Source organism: Lonchura striata, chromosome 2 (genome assembly GCF_050655825.1).
Source record: "Lonchura striata isolate lonStrDom1 chromosome 2, ASM5065582v1, whole genome shotgun sequence".
NCBI classification, from domain to species: Eukaryota; Metazoa; Chordata; class Aves; order Passeriformes; family Estrildidae; genus Lonchura; species Lonchura striata.
The window spans coordinates 60,625,633-60,646,926 of record NC_140704.1 but is presented as its reverse complement, the minus strand read 5'-3'; the positions used below and the strand labels follow the sequence as shown (position 1 = coordinate 60,646,926).

At 43.2% G+C, this 21,294-nt stretch overlaps 1 protein-coding gene across 2 annotated transcripts in view; it reads right to left on the bottom strand.

Moving 5' to 3' along the window:
• PHLPP1 (PH domain and leucine rich repeat protein phosphatase 1) overlaps positions 1–21,265 on the bottom strand; it is a 135,709-nt gene extending 114,444 nt beyond the window's left edge. The window contains exon 1 of one of the 2 annotated variants that reach the window (XM_021530550.3): positions 19,651–21,265. In XM_021530550.3, coding sequence (XP_021386225.3) covers positions 19,651–20,998 — 1,348 coding nt within the window. In that variant the 5' untranslated portion in view covers positions 20,999–21,265. The remainder of the gene's footprint in view (positions 1–19,650) is intronic. The other variant, XM_085571158.1, reaches the window with a different exon arrangement.
• Positions 21,266–21,294: the final 29 nt, after the last annotated feature.

Here is a 21,294-nt window from a genome sequence, read left to right as displayed (position 1 = left end):
CATGACCACTTTTTTTTTTCCTGCAGTAGAAAGTATACACAGCCCAAACAAAAGCTAAAATTCCAAAAATCACCAATATTTAATCTCAGTCACCTAGATAACATCATCTGAACTTGAAAGCAACACTATAAAGTATGATTAAGGTTTAAACAAAAATTAAAGCCAACACACTTGATTGGTAGTATTTACCTACCTTGTTATGAAGCCAGGTAGAAATAAAGTTTAAAAATTAAAGATGTTAAAAGACAACTTGTTTTCTTTATGTTTTATTAAGGACCAGAAATCATTTCTACCTTTCAAACCCTACCGAGCCCCTCCATTTTTTCTTCTAGAATTTATATTTAGAATCTTCAAATTCTGTATTTTTTTTTCCCATGGAAAAGTGAAGAAAATGGAAGAGCTGAGTCCTTGAAACAACAACTTGATTCCCCAGCAAATCAGGTTTCTGGAAAAGCGCTCCAATGATTTCTTGCAACTAGATTATGAGTTAACAGGAAAACAAGGGATTTGTGGCTACTGAACTTTTGGATTATTTAGCCAGTAATTTATTTGCTAATGCAAGCTATTATAAGTTCCAACATCAGGGCCACATGAAACATCTGTTTTGGTACTTACAACCCACATGCAGGTCATGTCCAGTCACTTAAAATGGAAGACTGCTTGACGGCTTTAGATAATGGTGTGACAGCCCAGCATCATGTCCAGACAATTTGTTGGAAGGTTTCCTTGGAAGAAAGCGCCCACCCACACAGTGCAGAAACCAAAAGGCTGCTGCTCTTGTTACTCTCCATAATGTTAGAGTCATACCACAGAATAAAGATCTCTACCTTGCAAGAATCATGCTTCCAACAGAGAACTCCCAATAGAAGGGCAAAAATCCAGGGGTTTCTAAGTGTACTATAAAAATGAAAGGGAAGAGGAAAAAAGTAATTCAGTATTTTCCCCTGTAGTTTTAAGATCAAAACTATGGAAGAAATGTGTATGCTGTTTCTCACTATTATTAGGAATGCAGAGGGGAAAAGATCAGGTGCCACAGTTTGCCATCTTGTCCAAAGCCCTTCTAAATGATTTTTCATCTCAAAATACTTAAGAAAAAGTTAAACATAATTAAAAAAAAAAAAAAAAAAAAGCTGACAACATGGTGTATCCACTAGAGTTGTCTTCACAGTTTTTTCATCACAAAAATATGTGAGCCAGAAGAAGAACATGGAACTGTTGCATCAGTAAGATTATACCGTTTTATCTTGTATGGACATGAGACTCCAAGAGGAATTTCGGGTCTCAAGTAAATCAGTGTCTTTTACAGTCATCACATAAAATGCAAACTCTGAAGACCTGTGAATGAATATATGCCTGTACTTTCCAATTTCAAGGGTTTAAAGTAGAAATATTAAAGTATTTTCAAGAAATGTGCTACACAGTGACTGTAACAGTTTTAAAACTCACAAGGAAACTGAAAGAAAGGACAGAAGTTTGCCAGGTGACAGAACATAAAAACATAACTTCGATCTGACTGTCCTAATTTGCCCCAGGTTTGCTATTAGTTTGCATGTTATGTCCTTGCAAAAGACAGTACAATGTTGACATTAAAAGTGAAACAATCACAGATAACTATTATCACCATAATAAAATGTTTAAGTGGTGGCTAAATTGAACAGGACCAGAGGGAAATTCCAAAGCCTAATTTTATCCTCCTAAGTATCTAGATATATAGACATGTTTGCAGAAATATTTTCCATTCACATGATGGCTACAGTATTAATTACTATCTTACAACATTCTGCTAAACACACACACACAAAGGCATATGTTTCAGAGTAAATTCTACACCACTGACTGCGGGGAAACGAGACACACAAGAAGTGGCTTTTACTGTTAAACGCCCACACAGGAATAAGCCTTTGACTCCTAGTTTACCTGTGTGATAGGTCCCTAATACCAGATTGTAAAGGAAGAGGGAACAAGACAATCCTATGGAGACTGGTACTTTCAGGTGATAGTATATTGCATAAAGCATCTTGTGGCAAGTGCTCGATTTGCTTATGTAAGCCAGAAGCTAAACAAAAAAACTTAGCATTACAATACATCAGTCAGCTCTTGAGTATTCATCTACTCACAATGCTAACAGCTAGGAGGAGCAATAGCATAAGCACAACGTTCCAACACCCCTTTTTGTAGTAGCAATCACCAACTCAACAGAACATGCTATCATAACTAAGATAGGAATTACACTTGCTGTGTGACCCTGCCCTCCTCTTACAGTACTGTCAGACTTTCAAAGATAGTTACCTTAACTTTAATATCCTGTATTCTGTAAGGTGAAACAAGCTAATTTCAAAACAGTCAAGTTCCTCTTAATGCTCTTTTTATCTCCATTGTCCACTCTGCTTCAACAGCAACCCATAATTTGCACTCATTTCCAAGTGATGCCAACGCACTTCTTGGGCTGCCTGGCAACAGGAGTTTTACTTGTAAATCTCCCCTCCACTGACACACTCCCCTCCTCCAGTACTCAAGAATGTGTGGAATAGCTGAAGCTATTTATCTTCATTTTGCTGAAGACTTTCACAAGGTGTTGAAAAAATACCAGAAAACCAACCTTGAAGCAAATCTGTGCTTGCATGCACTTTTTAGTCTTGTTATGAAATTAGGTTCACAAAGTAAGTTTAAGTAGTGACCTTCTAACTTTGAAGAGATTAAAACCTTACACATAATGTGCAACTTTATACATACAGGCAAGCAGAAGGTTTTTAATATAAATCTGTAAAAAGTAAAGCTGCCACAGTACTTTTAGAGCTTAAAATGGTAAGCTGTTCTAAAAGGAAAGCTGCCATGGATATTCAGCATCAGTATTTATAATAGAACAGAGAATTCAAAACACATAGTTTGAAAGTTGGGGAGGAAAAAGCAATATGAAGAGGCTATCTACCAGCAACAATTTTTCACTCATTGCTTCCTTGTTTTTCCTAGAACAATCCAGACACTTGGCACTACTTTCTCAGTTGCATGTGTGGTAACCAGCGCCATAATCCATATGTTTATGTTCCTAACTGACCATGATCCAGAACCAATTACACCTTGGGAAAGTTCACAAGACTTGTAATCTCATGAAAAGTAATTCAGACTGATCTCTAAAACTTGCAAGCTAGGGCATGGAAAGAGAAAAGGACAAAAGCAGCCAAAATATTCACTGACGGAGCAATAAGCACAATGCTTTTCCTTATAGAAACTACAAAGGAACAGAATGAAACTCAAAAATATACTGCAGTTTTCAGGAGAACAGGAGACTGTTCTACAAAAACATCGGAGTTTCAAATTATATCTCACACCTGGGTAATGCTTAAGTCCTACACATACCAGGACCCCAATAAAGGTGGAACCTTATAAAGATGATTACTTATCTTTAAGGTAATCCAAGTTTAAAACATTATTTTTAAGGGTACATTGGCTTGCAGGTTTTATACCACAGCACAAAAACACGTACTTTGCCACATGCTATGAGCTAGACACAAACTTTGGGTTCCCCACCTCCAATTCAGTTTCCAGATGAAACATGTTAGATGTAGCCCACCCTGCCTACATAAAAAGCTTTTTATCTATGGACTTTCTTGCCATTCAGGTACCAAATAGCATATATCCAATGTTCTGTCAAGCACTTCTCTCTCCATTTTGCAACAGACAATCCAGAGACTTGTTAACAAGCAAATACCAAGAGGATCTGTACCACCCCAAATCTGTTTGTCTTGGTGAAAATGGCAACTTGCCCAAATCCTGCTACTCATCCTAAAGAGCTGTCTGCTTTCCTCAGTGCCTCAGCTGTACCAGCAGAAAACCCACACCAATATGCCACTTTCCCTTTTCCAATGCCTTTTACACACGTCAGTAATGCCTATCACTGTGGTATCTAGCTATAAAGATTAGATACCACAGATCAGTGATGTGAGACAATTCCTGAGAAGTGAAATGAGTGCTTAAGTTTGCAGAGCATTTGATCGTTTTGACTAGTAGCTTTCATTTAGTAATTGTTTTCTCAGTTTTCTTTCACCTTCTTGTCCCCCTCTCTCTCCCCTTCCCCAACCGAAGGAAAGCCACTGCTAGCAGCTTTCTTCTCACCAGGCAGCAAATACACTTCCTCATCCTCTCCTTGAGAGACCATTAGCAACATTCTATGGACAACAAACATATTGGCTAGAGCATTAAAACTCAAATAGAAAAAGAATTATTTTAACTTGAGCAAGTTAAATGTAAGTAGCCAGCTACCACATGCCAGCATAGAGTTTTCCTCACCAAACTCAGCACTTCAGAATATCTAAGATTACACGTGCTGGCAAAAAAGTACTAATCTATCCCTGTTCAGACAAATCCAAACATACCAAAGGATTCAGCTATCTTGGGGCTGTGGACTGTGAACTTCTCATGATTCTTTGCTCTTTCTCAAGAGCTGCCAAGTGTATAAACTGTTCCCATTATTTACTCACAGATTAACAGTTGGTAAATTGGTCCCAGGGAATTGCTGAAGAATTTTCCTTATAACCATTTCCCCTGCTTACAAAAAAAAAAAAAAAAAAAAGCCAACCACACAGCCTTCCATTCCACCCCCAACCCCCAACCCTGAATGAATGTGAGAACTTCCTGCACTCAGAACAGCATGAATAGACCTGGCAAGTAGTCAGGGAGATAGTACAGGCCCATGAATACTCTGAATTCAGCTTCTGTGCTGCCGCTAAATTAAAGGAATTCAGGAGCCTCACAAAGGCTTGGTTATTTAATTATATTATAAAATAAAAGGCTGAATCTATTAGACAGCATACGAAAGAAACCCTTTCCCCGAGTGCCTGCGCAGAACAAGCAGCCCCAGTGACTCTGCCTAACCTTCTCCCTCTCCTCAGGGTGATGTCACCACCACACTGCTGCCAGATCCAGCAGAGCTGCTGATAGTTGCAGAGCACTGCTCTACCTGCAGGCAAGAGTCCCCACCAGCTAGCCTGAGACAAGCCGTGCTTCTCTACCATATGGGGTTTTTACCTTTGCTCTTCACTCACCATGAGACTCAAGATGCTTGCAAGCAAGCTACAACTGTATTTATCTCTGTTAACTGGATGAACTCGCACGTCAGCATTCAAACCCTTTTTTCACTTCAAGTGCCTTCAGTAAAAACCAAAGCACGCACATTAATAAGAGCAACAACTACCAATAACCAGCAAGACGCAAAAACTCTTATTTCCCCCATCATGTACATCACCTTCCCCCGCTTTATAAACACCGAGGAACAAATGCACTCAGCAATTTGCCTTACAGGTCATTAGGAAACAAAGTCAGAGCAGCTTCCTCTAACTGAGGACTCTGATGCTCATCAAATCTCTCAACAGCCTCACATACACACAGGAAAATGGATAGGGCAAGAATAGTACACAGAAGGAAAGACCAAATAGACCCCCAGAGCACCGTGCACTCATTTTTACAGTTCAGCTGGCCATGCTTGCGATCTGGGAACCCAGGCTGGTACACGTGAGACAGCAGCACTGCACCCTTATGCCTTGCCAGAAAGGTGACAGCCCTACATCTCATCAAACCACAGTGAAATGCCCAGGGTAGTGGCCATGCTGGCACAGCCTAATGAGACCTGCAACCAGCTACCACCACGCATTTCACCACCAAGGGAAGCAAATATTCCCACCCAGAGCAAAACCGCCAGGTGTGCCTGCCTGCAGACAGTCCCACAGGGCTGCATTCTCCTCAGCATCAGCTGCCAAAAGGACAACTGTAACTCCAGTGTGGAGAAGTAAATGCACAAGAGAATCCAAAAAGATGGAACAGGATGTTTATACATGAATGATAAGACAAGGTTTGTCTAGTATTTCATTAGGAAAGTAAGGGTATTGCACTATTTCCCTGCTATGGATGAAGACATCATTACAGTCAGACATTTCTGCTCCAAAAAGGTTGGTGGGATTATAAAAATAAAAAGTGGACATGAAAGACTTTAGGCCACAGCATTGGTTTTAGTATGGACATCTACATTAAGTATGAAAGTTAGATATTAGTCCCCAGCCATCTTCAGAAAACTATGTATTTTGCAGCAGAATAGTCACATCTACAGAGAACAGTCCAAAGGACTTTCAACTGCTGTACGTGAAAATTAGTGGATACAAGCTAAAGTAAAACCTGAATGTGAAAAATGCAAAGAAAATGTGAAAAGAAAGACCAGTGCAGCCAGAAATCCATAGTGCCAAGGTATAATTGCCAAAGAACCTACTGAAGAGCATGTTAAATACCATCTCTAATTAAGGATTACCTACGCACAGAGTAACAGAACAATACCACTTGTGGAAAGGAAATTCCACAATTCCAACTGCAACATGGTTAAGAATATCACAAAAACACAGAGATGCAAGAACAGCTCACCTCTATAAAAATTACAGTTGTTCTTGTTTCACCAGGGACAAGGACATAGAGAATTATAGAATATTTTGAGTTGTAAGGGACCCACAAGGGTCACTGAAGTCCAACTCCTGACCCAGCACATGACAGCCCCAAGAATCACATCATGTCTCTCAAAATATTCTCCAAACACTTCCTGAGCTCTGGCAGGCCTGGTGCCATGACCACTTCTCCAGGGAGCCTGTTCGAGTGTCCAACCACATTCTAGTGATTTCCTAACATCCAGCCTAAACCTCCCCTGACACAGCTTCATGACATTCCCTTGGGTCCTGTCACTGGTCACCACAGAGGAGATCAGTCCCTGCCCTTCAACTTCTCCTTGGGAGGAAGCTGTAGGCTGCAATGAGGTTTCCCCCTCAATCTCCTCTTCTCCAGGCTGAACAAACTAAGTTGACCTCAGCTGCTCCTCCTAAGGTTTCCCCTCTAGATCCTTCACCATCTTTTGAATTCTTTTCAATGGCTTGTAGTATTTCTTATACTGTGGTGCCCAAAACTGCACACAATATTCAAGGTGAGGCTGCACCAGTGCAGAGCAGAGCAGGCCAATCCCTCCCTCAGCTGGCTGGTGGTGATGTGCCTTGCACACCTCAGGATGTTGTTAAGCCCTTCTGGCTGCAAAGGCACACTGCTGACTCATATTCTATCTGTCATTGACCAGGATCCCCAGATCTCTTTCTGTGAGGCTTCTTTTCAACTTCTTATTCCCCAGGTAGGGTGTGCATCCAGGGTTCCCACATTCCAGGTGCAGAATCTGGCATTTGCCCCATAGAAATTTATATGGTTGGCATGCAATCCTCTTCTGGACAGAAGTCTGAACACTGAGATCCCTGCCTACCAGGAATCCTACTTTTTTCAAGTCTATGAAAAGAGACTAGACTTTCCCTGTACAACACTCCTAGCAGCACTTTCGTTCACAATTTAGAAAGGACAATGATTGTTAACTGCATGTTTTATTTACCTTGTCTAGCTGATCATGCCTAGCTTAGCTGGTGACAGCAAACATGAGAACACAGTGCCAAATGCTGAATCTCCTCCATGTCTGCTGTACATATTCCTAAAAAAGCAGAAGCTTTAAGGATGTGCTGCATGAAATACAACTGTTTACATGTCAGTCTAAAGCTAAAGAATCAGTACATCCAATTCTAGGTTCAAAGGCTATAACAGCATGAACTCTTCTACCATTAGCCATAATTCTTACTATGCAAAATCAGACTTTTTTTCCTTTATTTCATAATCAGTTTACAAATTCTTGTAACAGACAACCCAAGCCACATCCTTTGCCTTTTAAAACACTACATTTGCTAGAGATGCTCTGCTGGATGAAGAACAGGACAAGTGACACAGGAGTTTTTATTTAAAAAAAAAAAAAAAACCACGACAACAACTAAAAACTTTTCAAATGCTTATTCCTGTAATATGAAGGTATAGTACACCTTAAATTGCTTTAAGGCTCTGTTCTTTTTATCACTTTTGACTACACTGTTGCCTGATCCTACATTGTTGGCATATACAGACAGCAATTTGTTAGAGCCATGTGCTGTGATTCTCTGGAGAGAATTTTACTCACTTATTTTTGCAGCCCTGTGTTAGCCATGCTAGAAAAAATGCTCTTCTCCACAAGTAATGCAGTGGAACTGTTTAATACACAGCCTTAAGAGATCCAAGCACAGGAGAATAAGGAACACACAAAGAGGCCTGCTGATACATGAGTATTGAAAAGAAACCCTTTAAAATCTTCAATAAGAAGACTCAAAATGTACAAAATGGCTGAGTTGGTAAATGCAGCCAAGAATGTCCAAAAACTTCCAGTAAAAAAAGGAGAAGAAAAAAAAAAGGAAAACAGAAAAGAAGGTGGGGAGAAAACAAAAAGACAAAAAGGAAAAACAGAAAAAGAAGAAAAATAAAAGCACTGCAAAAAAGACAAATAGGAAAAAAAGGAAAAAAATAAGGCAAAAGTGGGGAGAAGCATCTAGCTGCCTGTTCTAGGCTGAAAAGATCTACAGTTGATCTCTGCTTTGCAATCTGCTGACACTCTCAAGACAGTGCTGTTCACAACTAAGGTGACAAATCTGCATTCCCTGTTTCCACAGAGGTGCTGAAACTGCTCACACTCCAGTAGAGCACTGCACAAAGGATCACATCCCACCCCGTGCTGCAAATTAAACATCAAATATACCTCAGGTTCCAGCAGACCATTTTATCCAGAGAAACACTTACTCAGACACTCACAGAACAACATGGCCTAGTCCCCTGCAGGCTACAAGATGTCTTAATCTCTGTACTACAGTATCTAGTGATACTGATCAATATATTTTCATTCTAGATTTCAATTACAAGAAGCTGCAAGTTTTAAAATAAACTAGGTTCTTTTATCACAAAGATTCAGAAAAGAAGCATTCTGAAGCATTTTTCTTACAAGAGACACATCCATTATGTAACCCGTAAAGCAAAATAAGTAAAATAATTTAATGTACTCTTCTCGTATTAGCAAGAATTAACATTGTCATTTGATTAAGGAGATTAAAGAGACACACACCGAGCAGTTCTCAGTGCTATAGTCTAATCTTAGCAGGGATGAATATGCTTATACAGATGATACCAGTGTTCTGGAAGTCCTGAAATGGAAACACTTTCTGTATTTGATAGTCTAAAATACAGACTACTAATAGTACTACATTAACCTGTTTATTAACCGGGAATATACAGACTATAGGTTATTTAATTTATACAGAGAAGGAACATGTTTTTCATGCCATCAAACAAACACACCCACCTCACCCAAAAAACAAAAACAGAACAAACAAGCAAAAAGGAAAAAATATTTTAAAATAAAATTTAAAAATAAGACACATTCCATCAACTTACCAGAGCATGGACATTTCAATTTTTTCCAGTCAGTGTTTTTTTTTTATTAGTTAGGACACCCAAGACAAAAATGTTAACTGCTTGCTCTGAAAGGATATAAACTCAGGTCTACTTCTAAATAATCTATTTTTAATCCACATAACCATGCTTCTAACAAGACAGGAATAATTTTGTATAATTACCTACTGTGCAGCTTTGAACAAACTTCTGTTTGTATTTTTGAAATGTTAAATTGCATCTCCCACACATATATGATTAACTTCTCTTTGAGACACGTCCTGTTTGCAACCTGCAAACTATCACGCTTTAGTGTTTGTGACCACAAAATACTGGTACCAGAAGAAACCAAGCACTCCTAGACTGTTAACTTCAGCTCATTAGACATGCTAGCCATCTTCCAGATGTTCTACCACTTCATTCTTAACACTTTGTCATTAACATCTTTATTTCATCAGACAAGCTTCATAGCATGAAAGCAGACAGACTCAGATGCAGAAAGTCAACTGTGGCACACAGTAATTATGCCTGACACAACCTAAAAAGTTTCATAAATAAAATGATTGCTCACTGATGTCCCCTAGAGGTTTGTCTGTCCCACGAAGTAACACACAACAAAGAAAAATACCTTCCTCCATCACTTACTAGTCCTACACTTCAGTCACAACAACCCCATGAAGGCTGTGGGCACAGGCTGGAAAGCTGCCAGCTGGAAAAGGACCTGCAGGTGCTGGTTGACAGCAGCTGAACATGAGCCAGTGTATGCCCAGGTGGCCAAAAAGGCCAAGGGCATCCTGGCCTGTATCAGCTATAGTGTGGCCAGCAGGAGCAAGGCAGGGATTGTCTCCCTGTACCCAGTACTGGTGAGGTTGCACCTTGAATCCTGTGTCCAGCTCTGGGCCCCTCACAGCAAGAGGGACATTGAGGTGCTGGAGCAGGTCCAGAGACAAGCAACAGAGCTGGTGAAAGGTCTGCAGCACGAGTCTGTTGAGAAGTACCTGAGGGAGCTGGGGGTGTTAAGGCTGGAAGAAAAGAAAGTTCAGTGTGGACGGTATCACCCTCTAAAACTGCCTGAAAGGAGGGTGTAGCCAGGTGGTTGGTGGCCTCTCTTCCAGGCAACAAGTGACAGGACAAGAGGAAATGGCCTCAAGCTGCACCAGGTGAGACTCAAGTTGGAATCAGGAAGAATTTCTTCACTGAAAGGATGGTCAGGGATTGCAATAGCCCGCCCCGGAAGGTGAAGTCACCATCCCTGGAAGCGTTCAATAAACAACAGGACATGGCACTTAGTGTTTAGTTGGCATGGAGGTGTTCAATCAAAGGTTGGATTCAATGACCTTGGAGGTCTTTTACAACCTCTGCAATTCTATGAATTTGAGTCAATAGTCATAAAAGAGCTCACAATAAGGAGTCACTGGTTCAGCTGACCAATCACCTAATAAGTGAGTAGATTGCAGACATAGTTTTACTGCTTCTAGGACTCTAAGCACAAATGCAGTGCTCCTACTTACTATCTGCTGTAAGAAAAATGTTAGAGAGGATCTGGCAGTAAGACAAAGCAAGTGATTGAATGAGAGCAACAACATGGCACTGTACACAAATCTGATCAGAAAACTCACTGTCCACTTAGATACTTAAAATTTTCAAGGCAGTTCTAAAACTGATGAGAGCTGCTTAGATAGAGCCCCTCCATGATGTATATAAAAGCAAAATTGCTGCTGGTAAGGACTTACAAACTTTTCTGTACCATTTATAGTAGAGCCAATAAGTTTGAACTAGGCATAGTTACTCTTTATAGAAGCATGCAGCTTTTTCAAAGGAAAAGAGTCAGAATTATTTTCATCAACCGAAGGTGCCTGAATCACAGGTTTTGTTCTACCCTTAATGCTGCATCTACATTCTCTCCTCCCCAGAGCACACATTCAGAAAAAGAGTGGTCTGCTACTTATCTTAATTACAGGTCTTACTATCTCTTTCTCTTTGGACACAAAGCTTCATAAATCAAACAAACAGGAAGAGAAATTGCATTCAGATTACATAATTAGGTTATGTAAATTACACCTACAGCCCAGGGTCCTGAACTTCAAAGGCATTCCAGCTCCTCATTACCCCCTGGACCAAGACCCATTGTTTTGTCTTTATTTAAATAAGCTGGCACTGGCATTTGGAGCGCTGGAAGATGAGAAGAACCGGTTCAAGTAGCTATTACGGGCTTTTGAGAATTATGACTACAATCCAGAGCCTAGTAAAGTTGAAGACGCCCGTTGCCACCGCACAAGACCAAGAACAATTAATACCCTGCAGAGGAACAAATTTACCTCTGGCCCACAAAAATACCTCGAGTTAAACTCTAAAACTCTTGCCCACTTACACAATTTTCATTTTCCTTCTACCTAGAACTAACCTAGATAAAACTGGAGAGAAAAATTCCCTGAAACTCAGTATTTTGCATCAATATGTAAATAGTTATTCTTAGCTGTCAAATCGAGGAACACACAGCTAGTTAAGCAATGAGTATTTTCAGCATCCCTCCAAATAAGTCAAAGCCAGCTGGAAGAAATTTTACTTCTCTATCGACAGAAAAAGCTTCAAAGAACAGTATGCTGTGTTGTGAAATTAAATGACTTTACTCCAGGAGGTCTTTCTTCCTGATTTTACAGTTGTCATTTTTAAATGCAATGTCCTCCAAAGAACAATTTTTGCCCCCTAAATAATGGAGAAATGGAGCAGGAAAGAGGGGGGGAGGGGGAGGTACAAAATCCCCAAGAGATTACATACCACTCCCATTCTTTCACATATTTAACCCCATTCATGGGAGCAGAAAGTCTCAACCATCAGACCCCAAGATCAGGACTAGCTAGCTAGCTAATCAGGGAAGCAAAAGAAATCCTGGTTGGGACAACTGGCATAAAGAACTTGGACTATGTACTTACATAACTAAATGATTTTATATGGCAGGGAGTACAGAGGGCCCTGGTGACCACATCCATGGTGAATAACAGACAAGAAAGAACCCAAAGGGCGATTACTGACAGTGCCTTCTTTAAAAAAAAAAAAAAAACACCACAGTGGCTGTGCCAGCACTGACACCACAGAAAACCAGTTCTGCCATTCATTTTGCCAACCTGAAATCCTGAATGGAATTTCAGCAAAATGCAGTATTGTTATTCATTTAAAACCCACATACATCCCTCCATGATGATAGAACAGTTGCTGTGTTCCAAACAGCAAGTAATGTTTTTTCTTTACATTCACAGTTTATCATACAGCAACATATGATAAAAAGTAGACAGAGTCATATAAAATATACCATAAACAACAATACTTAAGTTTAAAATTCTCAGATACCTAAGGCGACTTCAGTATGTAACAGCAATCAGTGGGAAAATGTTCAATTCAAATTTGCCACGAGTTATTTTTAGGAAGTGGTATCTATGTTAGGATACCACGGTGGATAAATGCCAGACTAATCGAAAAAAATAACTAATCTACAATGAATACAGGTTATTTGCTAGTTAAAAACATACTAATTATTCTCACAAAAAAAGCTAATTCAACTGTTATTGAATAACAGCTAATTCAATAGCTGTTATTCAATAATAATACAGCTATTTCAACTGTTCAGAAAAGCTATTTAAGGACAAAAGTTACACAAATAATAAAACTTAGCACTTTGGAATGAAGCACAAAACTGAAAAATCTAGAATTTTCACAGAAATTTTCTGCCATAAACTTTATAGACCTTAACTACCTCAAATCTATACACAACACTGACACTACCATGCAGTTGTAATTTTAACAGCTTTCCAATCTCTCAGATGATTTTCATAAGAAAGATATCATTGGGGTTTTTTTAATGAGGTCTATTGTTCTCCTGTGATGTTTCTTAAATGTCCTGTGAAGGTCTTAGTGTTTCAGAATGCCTATCTTAGAGACAAATATAGAAAAGGTTAAGAAGCATTAATTTTTCAATGAGTTTAAAACTTTTTAGATGTTTATGAAGGTCGGTTGCATTTGTCTTAAACATCTTGGAGAAGTAAAAACTAAGCTGGAAATACATGGCCAAGACAGTGAAGTTTACAAACATTAAGATATGTTGGTACACCACACCCCACTCTTTCTACTTGGGTTAAGTTTCCCCACACAAACTTAAAGCATCAAAATCAATTCCATTGGAATACACACACACACAAAACATTTTACCAAAATACCCTCAAAGGTAACTACAGCATTCAGTGCTCTGGTTTAAAGAGTACACTTATTACAGAGCTACTCCAAACAAACAGCTTCCCAGAGTGCAAATGCTCATTTTGAGCAAAAGTTCTAAAATACAGCAATGAAACTGACTCCAGGGAAGCTGAAAACAAGTACACGAGCACTTTGATCTGAACTAAAACACCAGTGTGCCCCATTCCACAAGCAGTGGAATGAAACACTGCAGACTAAGTCAAACTATCTTTGCTTCTGTCAAAGGCAAATAGATGGTCAGTCTTCAGTTTCTTTTTCTTTCCCTCCCCCTAAATTAATAAACTAATAGCTTAAATAGTTATTTGAAATTATCACCCCTTAAATGAAGAGGGAAATTAAGCTGTAAGCATGTGAAGCACAGGTTCCCTCCAAATTAGAAAGCTGAGTATAAGAAGTAGCAGTCTCCAGGACTTCCATCTCTAAATATCTATTCTATGGAATTCTGCATGCATATATTTTTCAAATTGACCTGCTCAGAGAGGTTATCTTACACATGCCTGTTCTCTACAGGACCACTTAAATAACAAATAAGTATCTCTTTATATTGTTTTATAAAGAGATTTTTTTTAACTATTAAAGTAGGTTTTGATAGTTAACAAGCACACACCAATTGCTAACACTGAATCAAATTAATGCTTTTTTTTTTCACAATATTAAGTAGCACCTTCCCAAGAACCATGTAGTGCTTTAGATGCATAGCAGTCTGTCAGTGTGCTAATAGAACAGATGGATGCTTTAATTAGAGAAGGGCTCTTAGGTATATCAGAAATTCCATCATCAAGAAGATGTTTATATCATTAAAAAAAATAAAAAATAAAAAATAAAAAATAAAAAAAAAAAAGAGGGGGAATAATTGGTAAAAACTACAAGAGGGACAGTACCAAAATACATTAAGAGAAAAGAAAGGAAAAAGAATGCCATATTCTGTGCTGCAGCAGTGAAGAAATTCAGCTCCTGGATATACCAAATTAGGTACTACATATTCAGTATATATAGTAACTGCTATGTACATCACACTAAAATCTCTCCCGTGTCGGTACTTAACACATACTTAACTTATGGATGCTAGCCAGGAGTACAACAGAATTTAAAAGTTGCAAAGACCATTGTACTTAACAGCTGTCACATACCAAAGCTCAGCCGCGGCTGCACCAGCATTCCAGCATTATCTGCATGGTTCCTCCTGCTAGGAGCCCGAGAGCCTCCCTGAAGGAACGCTGCCTACCTCAGAAAAACCCCATTCTAACAGAAGAGAAGCAAAGGCGATGCAGCGAACAGGTGGAGCCAGCCAAAAGCAACGCAACCAACTCTCCTGCAGAGGACTAGAAATGTCATTAACTTGGGACCGACATGGACCAAGCCCAGATTTAAACTCCTATGTAGCTGAAAAGTGAGAATTTCCCAAAGGGGAAAATTTTAGGTATTACTTCTCTCTGCAAGAGATGCCAACTCATAAATGGTTACAAGGTAAAGAATGTTCATCCGAGTCATGTTAGGAAGAAAAAAAAAAAAAATCAGGATAATAGCAGCCTTAGGCAGAGGTTGTTTTTCCTTTCGGTTTCAGACAAGTTCAGAGAGACCTCTCCTGTCCAATCACACCTGCAAAAAGATATCCATTCACATTAACGTGAACTAATTCCTTTCATGTTAAAGATATGAGATGTCAGAACGATTCAAGTGCTCCAAAAGCAGCTCTTTAGGGCACAGTGGCTCTCCCACACTCAGTAATAAAAAGAGTGTCTCTGGCATGTTCCCCCCCATAATGGCACTTAGTCACCTTAAATCGAGTTTATCAACATATTAAATAGCTGAACTGAGTTATTCACCAAGTAGCACAAACAGCAGCCAGCAATTCAATACATTCCACAAAGTTCTGCACTGCCTAGCGTCTGGCACCTTCTAAACTAAGCATCTAAAACTGTGTTTCCATCCATATAGCTGTAAGTCTTAGTATGACTCCAACTACAAAGTCTATTTTTCTTTAAGGCAAGCAAATGCAATTGATCAGAGCACTGCAACTGATCCTGACGCAAAATCTTCTCCTCCCTTTTTCTTTACTTGACATCACTTATAACATACTTCAAGACCAAGCTAGATTCGTTTTTCTTCAGCTTTTTAAAAGGTCACGTGAGCCAAAAGGATCTCTTCCCAAATAACATCTGACAGCCAGATGCAAAATTAACACCCTTAATTACATCTGGCATTTCTTAGTATTCTGCCTATAGACAGTCACTTACTGAAAAAGTAGTGATACACTTAATGACACAGGCAGGTGCAGAAGCCCCATGTTTCATCAGGGGGCAGAGAATTTAATGGTGGCCAAGTGCCAGAATCAGAAACAACATTACCTTTCAGCACTAAAACAAAAAAGCCTCAAACATCCATTGTACTGAACCAGTCTCCAAGACCAGGATACTGAACCAGTCACCAACACCAGGATCATATTACTCACACTTCTTGCCATGCAGAAGCTCCAGAACACAGCACTGCATAAAATTCCTTGCTTATCTTTGATCTAAAACAATAAGCAGTTTTGCAGCTTTTAATGAGATTGTTGTGTTAGTCTGTTTTTCCTTCTACATGCAAATTATCAGGATATCAAGGCCACTGCAACAATTATTTTTGCAAAGCAATAAGGAATATTATAACTTGCTTGCAAGAAGTCTTCTGGATCATAGCCACTCTTGAGGTTTTAGGAATAGTTTAAGATGTCTGACCTTATTGGTCTACCAGCAACAATATCATGACTGTAATTCCACTATGGATTCTTACACAATTCCATAACTCAGTCACACAGTATCTCAGCAGAAAGCTATTTAACCATGTCCTTTTAAATAGAGATTATGTATTTCAAACGTTGAGGACATAACCTTTTGTTGAGATAGATTTCAACAGAGAGAAAAATTGACATGCCTGACCAATCACTTATGCCCGGTTTTGCTCAAATTGATGTTACAGGAAGTAGGATCAGCCCCTTAAAGCTGTAGGGGATTTTGTATTAGCAGTGGTGTTATTGTTTAGTGCTTAAGAGTCAAGACACTGACAAAATCAACCACATTCATACTCTTAAGGAAGAAAATGAGAGGAGACACCAGAATAAACATGCACTAACCACATGCTGCAACAAACCAAGGCAATGTACAGGAAGCACTTTTACCTTCTTAGTGTCCCATTTTGGTTTTGAGGATTTTTAAATGATCAGGTATTTCATTTACAGAATATTTGTGGATTGCTATTTATTAAGAAAACTGTTTTGTCATAGCAGAAAAATCTGAATCTCTGCAGTTTTCCTACCAATAATTTTTTAATCTCTGTTTTCCAGATCCCACAACAGGAGAAATTACCAGCCTACAGCAATCACTAAAACTATTTGCTATATTGTCTTATGTGGAATTTGTAATGGCAAGTTTCAATACAGTCGTCTTCCAGTCTTAAAACTGTCTCTCCTCAGAAATAAAAAAAAAACAAAAACCAAAGTCATCACTTTGCTCTCTTCTCTCCCTACTCCAGGGGGATTAGGTGAAAGAATTCCTTTTAGAAGCAATGCAATAAATCCAACCTAGGTTTGTATAATTTCACATCAGCAAAAGACAAGTATCACCAAATCCTACTGAGATAGCTTGCAGGAAATTACAGGCATAGAGATGCTAGTGGTTCTCTATCCACTGGGACAAGCCAGGCCACTTAAATCAACAAAGTCTTAGGCAAACAGGAAATCACTGTTTTAAAGCTTTCCTTAGGGTATGATGCTAGAGGATCATTTATTAAAAAGGTATTTCTCCAAAGCAAAACACTTAACTTTGAGGCCAAAAAAAATCGCTCCCCTTTCCAGTGTAATTTGATGTGTATTCTTTTTAAGTGTCTCTCCTTCCCTCTCTTTCATCTTTGGGTTGTGTTTGTATAAAATAAGGAAGCAGAGATAACTTGCCAAGACAGTTACATAAAATCAGTATAATTACGTGTCAGTAATATTTTCTTAGCTGTTTTTTGGCTGGCCTGGTACATTAGGTGCTGCAACCTTTCTGTTACAAGCACCTGATCACAGGTGTTTTAGATGTTGATCACAGATTCCCTCAAAGAGATAAGGATTTCAAAAAGCGCTGCACTTTTGAAGTACAGAGGCATACTTGTTAGCATATGAACTTGCATAAGAAATTTGCATTAATTTAATCCTATGTATGTTCACAGAAATATCCTTCTATCCAGTAGTTTTGTACAAGGAAGCCTAAAATGTACAAGCTACATTAGCAGTCAAGTTGAGACACTGAAATAAAACAAAGTTGGAACATCCTCATTTAGCATGTATAATTAATCACTTAATGCATTAAAACTACATGCAAACAGGTTTAACTGTGTGTAAGACTTCACTATGCTTCCTGATTGTGTTTTCTTTAGAACACATCCTGTTAGAAAAGGAGGCACACAGCTGTCCCAATTTAAAACACGTGTGTGCATCCCCATTTAATGGTGGGGTGGGAAATAAAGGAAGCAATCCCTCCCAGCATCACCTGCTGACTTCCATCCTCAAGAGCAGGCAAAGAAACACAAAAGACCACAATCATGATCTGAAAAAAAAAGTAAGAAAGCTACTTTCTAACCCACATGCATCTAACCTATTTCTGTCAACTCCCTTAACAAATACTACTTATGCCAGGGTCATTGTACAATCAGAAAAATCTGAAGAAAAGCTGAATTGACCACTTGCCACCACTCCCACATTCTCTTCAGAATAAAAAAGGGCACTTATCCAGCTTACTGTTCTCCTTCCCACCCCACCATTACCAACTCCATTTGACATTCAGTGGAATTCACTCGAGAAAAGAATCTCTGTATCTTTCAGCGTTAAAGCACTGAATTCTCACGGTTCATTGAAGGACCATCCTGCTCAGCCAAACCAGCAAGGGGATGGATGGCATGTGCTACTTTGCTAGCATGACCTCATCTCGGGATATCACATTTACCTGTTTCACAGGAAAACTTAAAAGGTAGGTGAATGCATATTTGGACATTAAAGAATGTTTTCTTTTTGAGGAGATGTATAAGACAGCTAAAATCCAAGAAGTTCTGAGATTACAGTAAGTCTTTGACACAAACCAACTCAACTGACACACAAGGTATTTTTAAACCTCCCTAAAACTGCAGAAGGTTGCATAATTACAACGTGGGAGCTAACTTTTCCACCCAACATTCTCCAAATTCTGTATTGTATGTTGTAGCAGCAAAGCTGCATTACGAAGCTTCTCCCTTTTCATTACAAAGGTTTTGACCACCCCGCTTCCAAAGACCACGACCTGTGCTTCCCTACTTCTCTCGCTCACTGCCCTCAGTCTCTCAGTGAAGTCTCATCACTCTAACGGGAAAAACTGATGCCAACAACGCAGAAAGCCAAGCGCAGGATTTTGTTTGCAGGAATGCACCGCGGTAACCTATTTCAGGAGCAAGAACTGCGGGGCTTCCCTCTTGGGAGCGAGCCGGCCGTGCCCTCGGCTCCGCGATGGGGCGGGCTGGGTGTTCCCCGGAGCGAGCACACAGCTCCACTAAACCGTGAGCCAGCTGCCGGCATCCCGCAAACACTTGGAACGAACCTTCGACCTCCCGCGCCCGGCAGCGGCACCGATACAATTCCTCGTCACTAGGGAAAGCAGTAGTAGATCAAGGCTGATTTAACCTCGAACGCCCAGTGCCGCTACTAGGAACGGGAAAACAACATCAGCGCGACCTCCATTACCGAAGCGCTGAAGGAAGGGGAGGCTGCCCCGGGCACAGCACTGGAGCAGCCTGAGCGCCGCGGACACCGCGGCTTCTCCCGGCGGCCGGCTCGGGGCAGCGCTTCCCGCCGCCGCCGGGGACCTCCCGGCACGGCCCCTCCCAGGCGCGGCGCGGAGACACCCGCGGGCCGCCTTCCCCGCGACAGGGGACAGCCCCGGGCCGCCTTCCCCGCGACAGGGGACGGCCCCGGGCCGCCTTCCCCGCGACAGCCCGGCGGAGGAGCAGCGCCCAGCCGCCCGCACGCCCTCCGCTCACCGCGGCGCCCCACCAGCTGGGGCGGTGGGCGCGGCTCCCGCCCCTTCCCCACGCTCGCCCCCCGGCCCCGCTCACCGGCGTAGAAGCGGATGAGGCAGCCGGTCTCCGAGTCCATGCCCTCCTCCTGCACCCGCCACAGGTCCCGGAAGCCCAGCTGGGAGAGGTAGTCGTTCTGGATCTGCAGCGGCTTCTCGTGGGCCTCCAGCCGCCGGCTGGTCTCCCCGTGCAGCTGTACATACAGGGCGGGCGGCCCCGCTGGCTGCTCCCGCCCGCCGGCCGCGCCCGCCGGCACCCCCCCTGCCCGCCCCGGGGACAGCTCCCCCGGGCAGGGGGGGCCCCGGCCCGGCTCCGCACCTGCTTCTTCCACCCCGTCGGGGGGCGCCGGCTCCACCTCCAGCTCGTCCGAAGAGGACGAGCCACCGCCGCCGCCGCTGCTGTAGGGGTCCAGCCGGTCGGAGACGCTCTCGGCGCTGGGGCTGAAGCTCTCGGTGTCGGAGCCGGTCGGCCCCAGCTCCCCCAGCAGGGAGGGGCAGGAAAGCGGCGGCCCGGCAAGGTACAGTTCGGCCGGGAGCGCCCCGGGGCTAAAGTCGGAGGGCGCCGGGCTCGGCCGGCCGCCGGCCAAGTCGTTCTCCTCGGCGCCGCTGCACAGCGGCAGGCGGTCGGGCCGCGCCGCTTCCCCGCAGCCGCCTCCGGACAGCCCGCTCCGCGTCCCCCGCCGGCTCCTGGGCTTCTCGTCCGGCTGCGGCCGCAGCCCCTCGGCCGCGGGCTCGGGCGGCGCCTCGGCGGGGCCCGCCGGCGGCTCGGGCTGCGGCGGCGGCGGCGCGCCCGCCTTGCCCAGCACTCGCACCACGCTGCTGCCGCCCCGGTGGCCGAGCTGCTGCAGCCGGGCGGCCACCTCGGCCGCCGTGGTCTCCAGGGTGCAGAGCACCGGGCGCAGGTAGCAGTTCATGTGCCGCTCGTAGACGTGGACGCAGCCCCGCTGCAGGTCCCGCCGCACCCAGTCCCGCTCCGGGGGCTGCAGGGGCTGCAGTTGCCGGGGCGGCTTCAGCAGCAGCAGCGCCTTCCTGTCCAAGCTGCGGGTGCCCAGCGAGGGGGCCGGAGCGCCGCCGGCAGAGGGGGAGGCGGCGGAGAGGTTCCTCTTCAACCTCCCCCGCCGCAGGAGCAGGGAGTTAGCGCTGCCGGCCCCGCCGGGGGCCGCCGGAGTCCCGCTGGCCGCCAGTGCCGCGGGAGGAGCGAAGCCGCCGGCTCCCCCTCGCCTCCGCCGCGGGCCGCCGGCTGCTTTGCCGTCCAGCTGCCCGCCACCGCCCGACGGCTCCGCGCCGCTGTCCGCCTGACTCCTCCTGCCCGGGGAGCCGCTCTCCGGCTCCCCCCGCCCGCTTCCCGCCGCCGGGGCTTCTGCCGCTCGCTGCTGCGCGGGCTCCATCGCCGCGGGGCCGGGGATGCCGCCGCCGCCCTGCTGGGAGCGCCGCTCGGCGCGGCGCGGGGGGGCCGAACGGAGCGCGGCGCCGCGTCCCGGGGGTGGGGGGGGATTACGTAGCAGCCGCGGGAAGCATTCCGCCGGTGCCTGGCTCAGTCCCGCTGCCCGGCTGTCGCCAGCGCCATTAAGGAGGGGGGCCGGCAGGCGAGGAGCGAGCGATCCCGCCGCCGTCCGCCGCTCCCCGCGCGCGCGCGGCTCATGAATATTAACCAGCCCACGGGGAGCGAAGGAGGCTCGCGAGG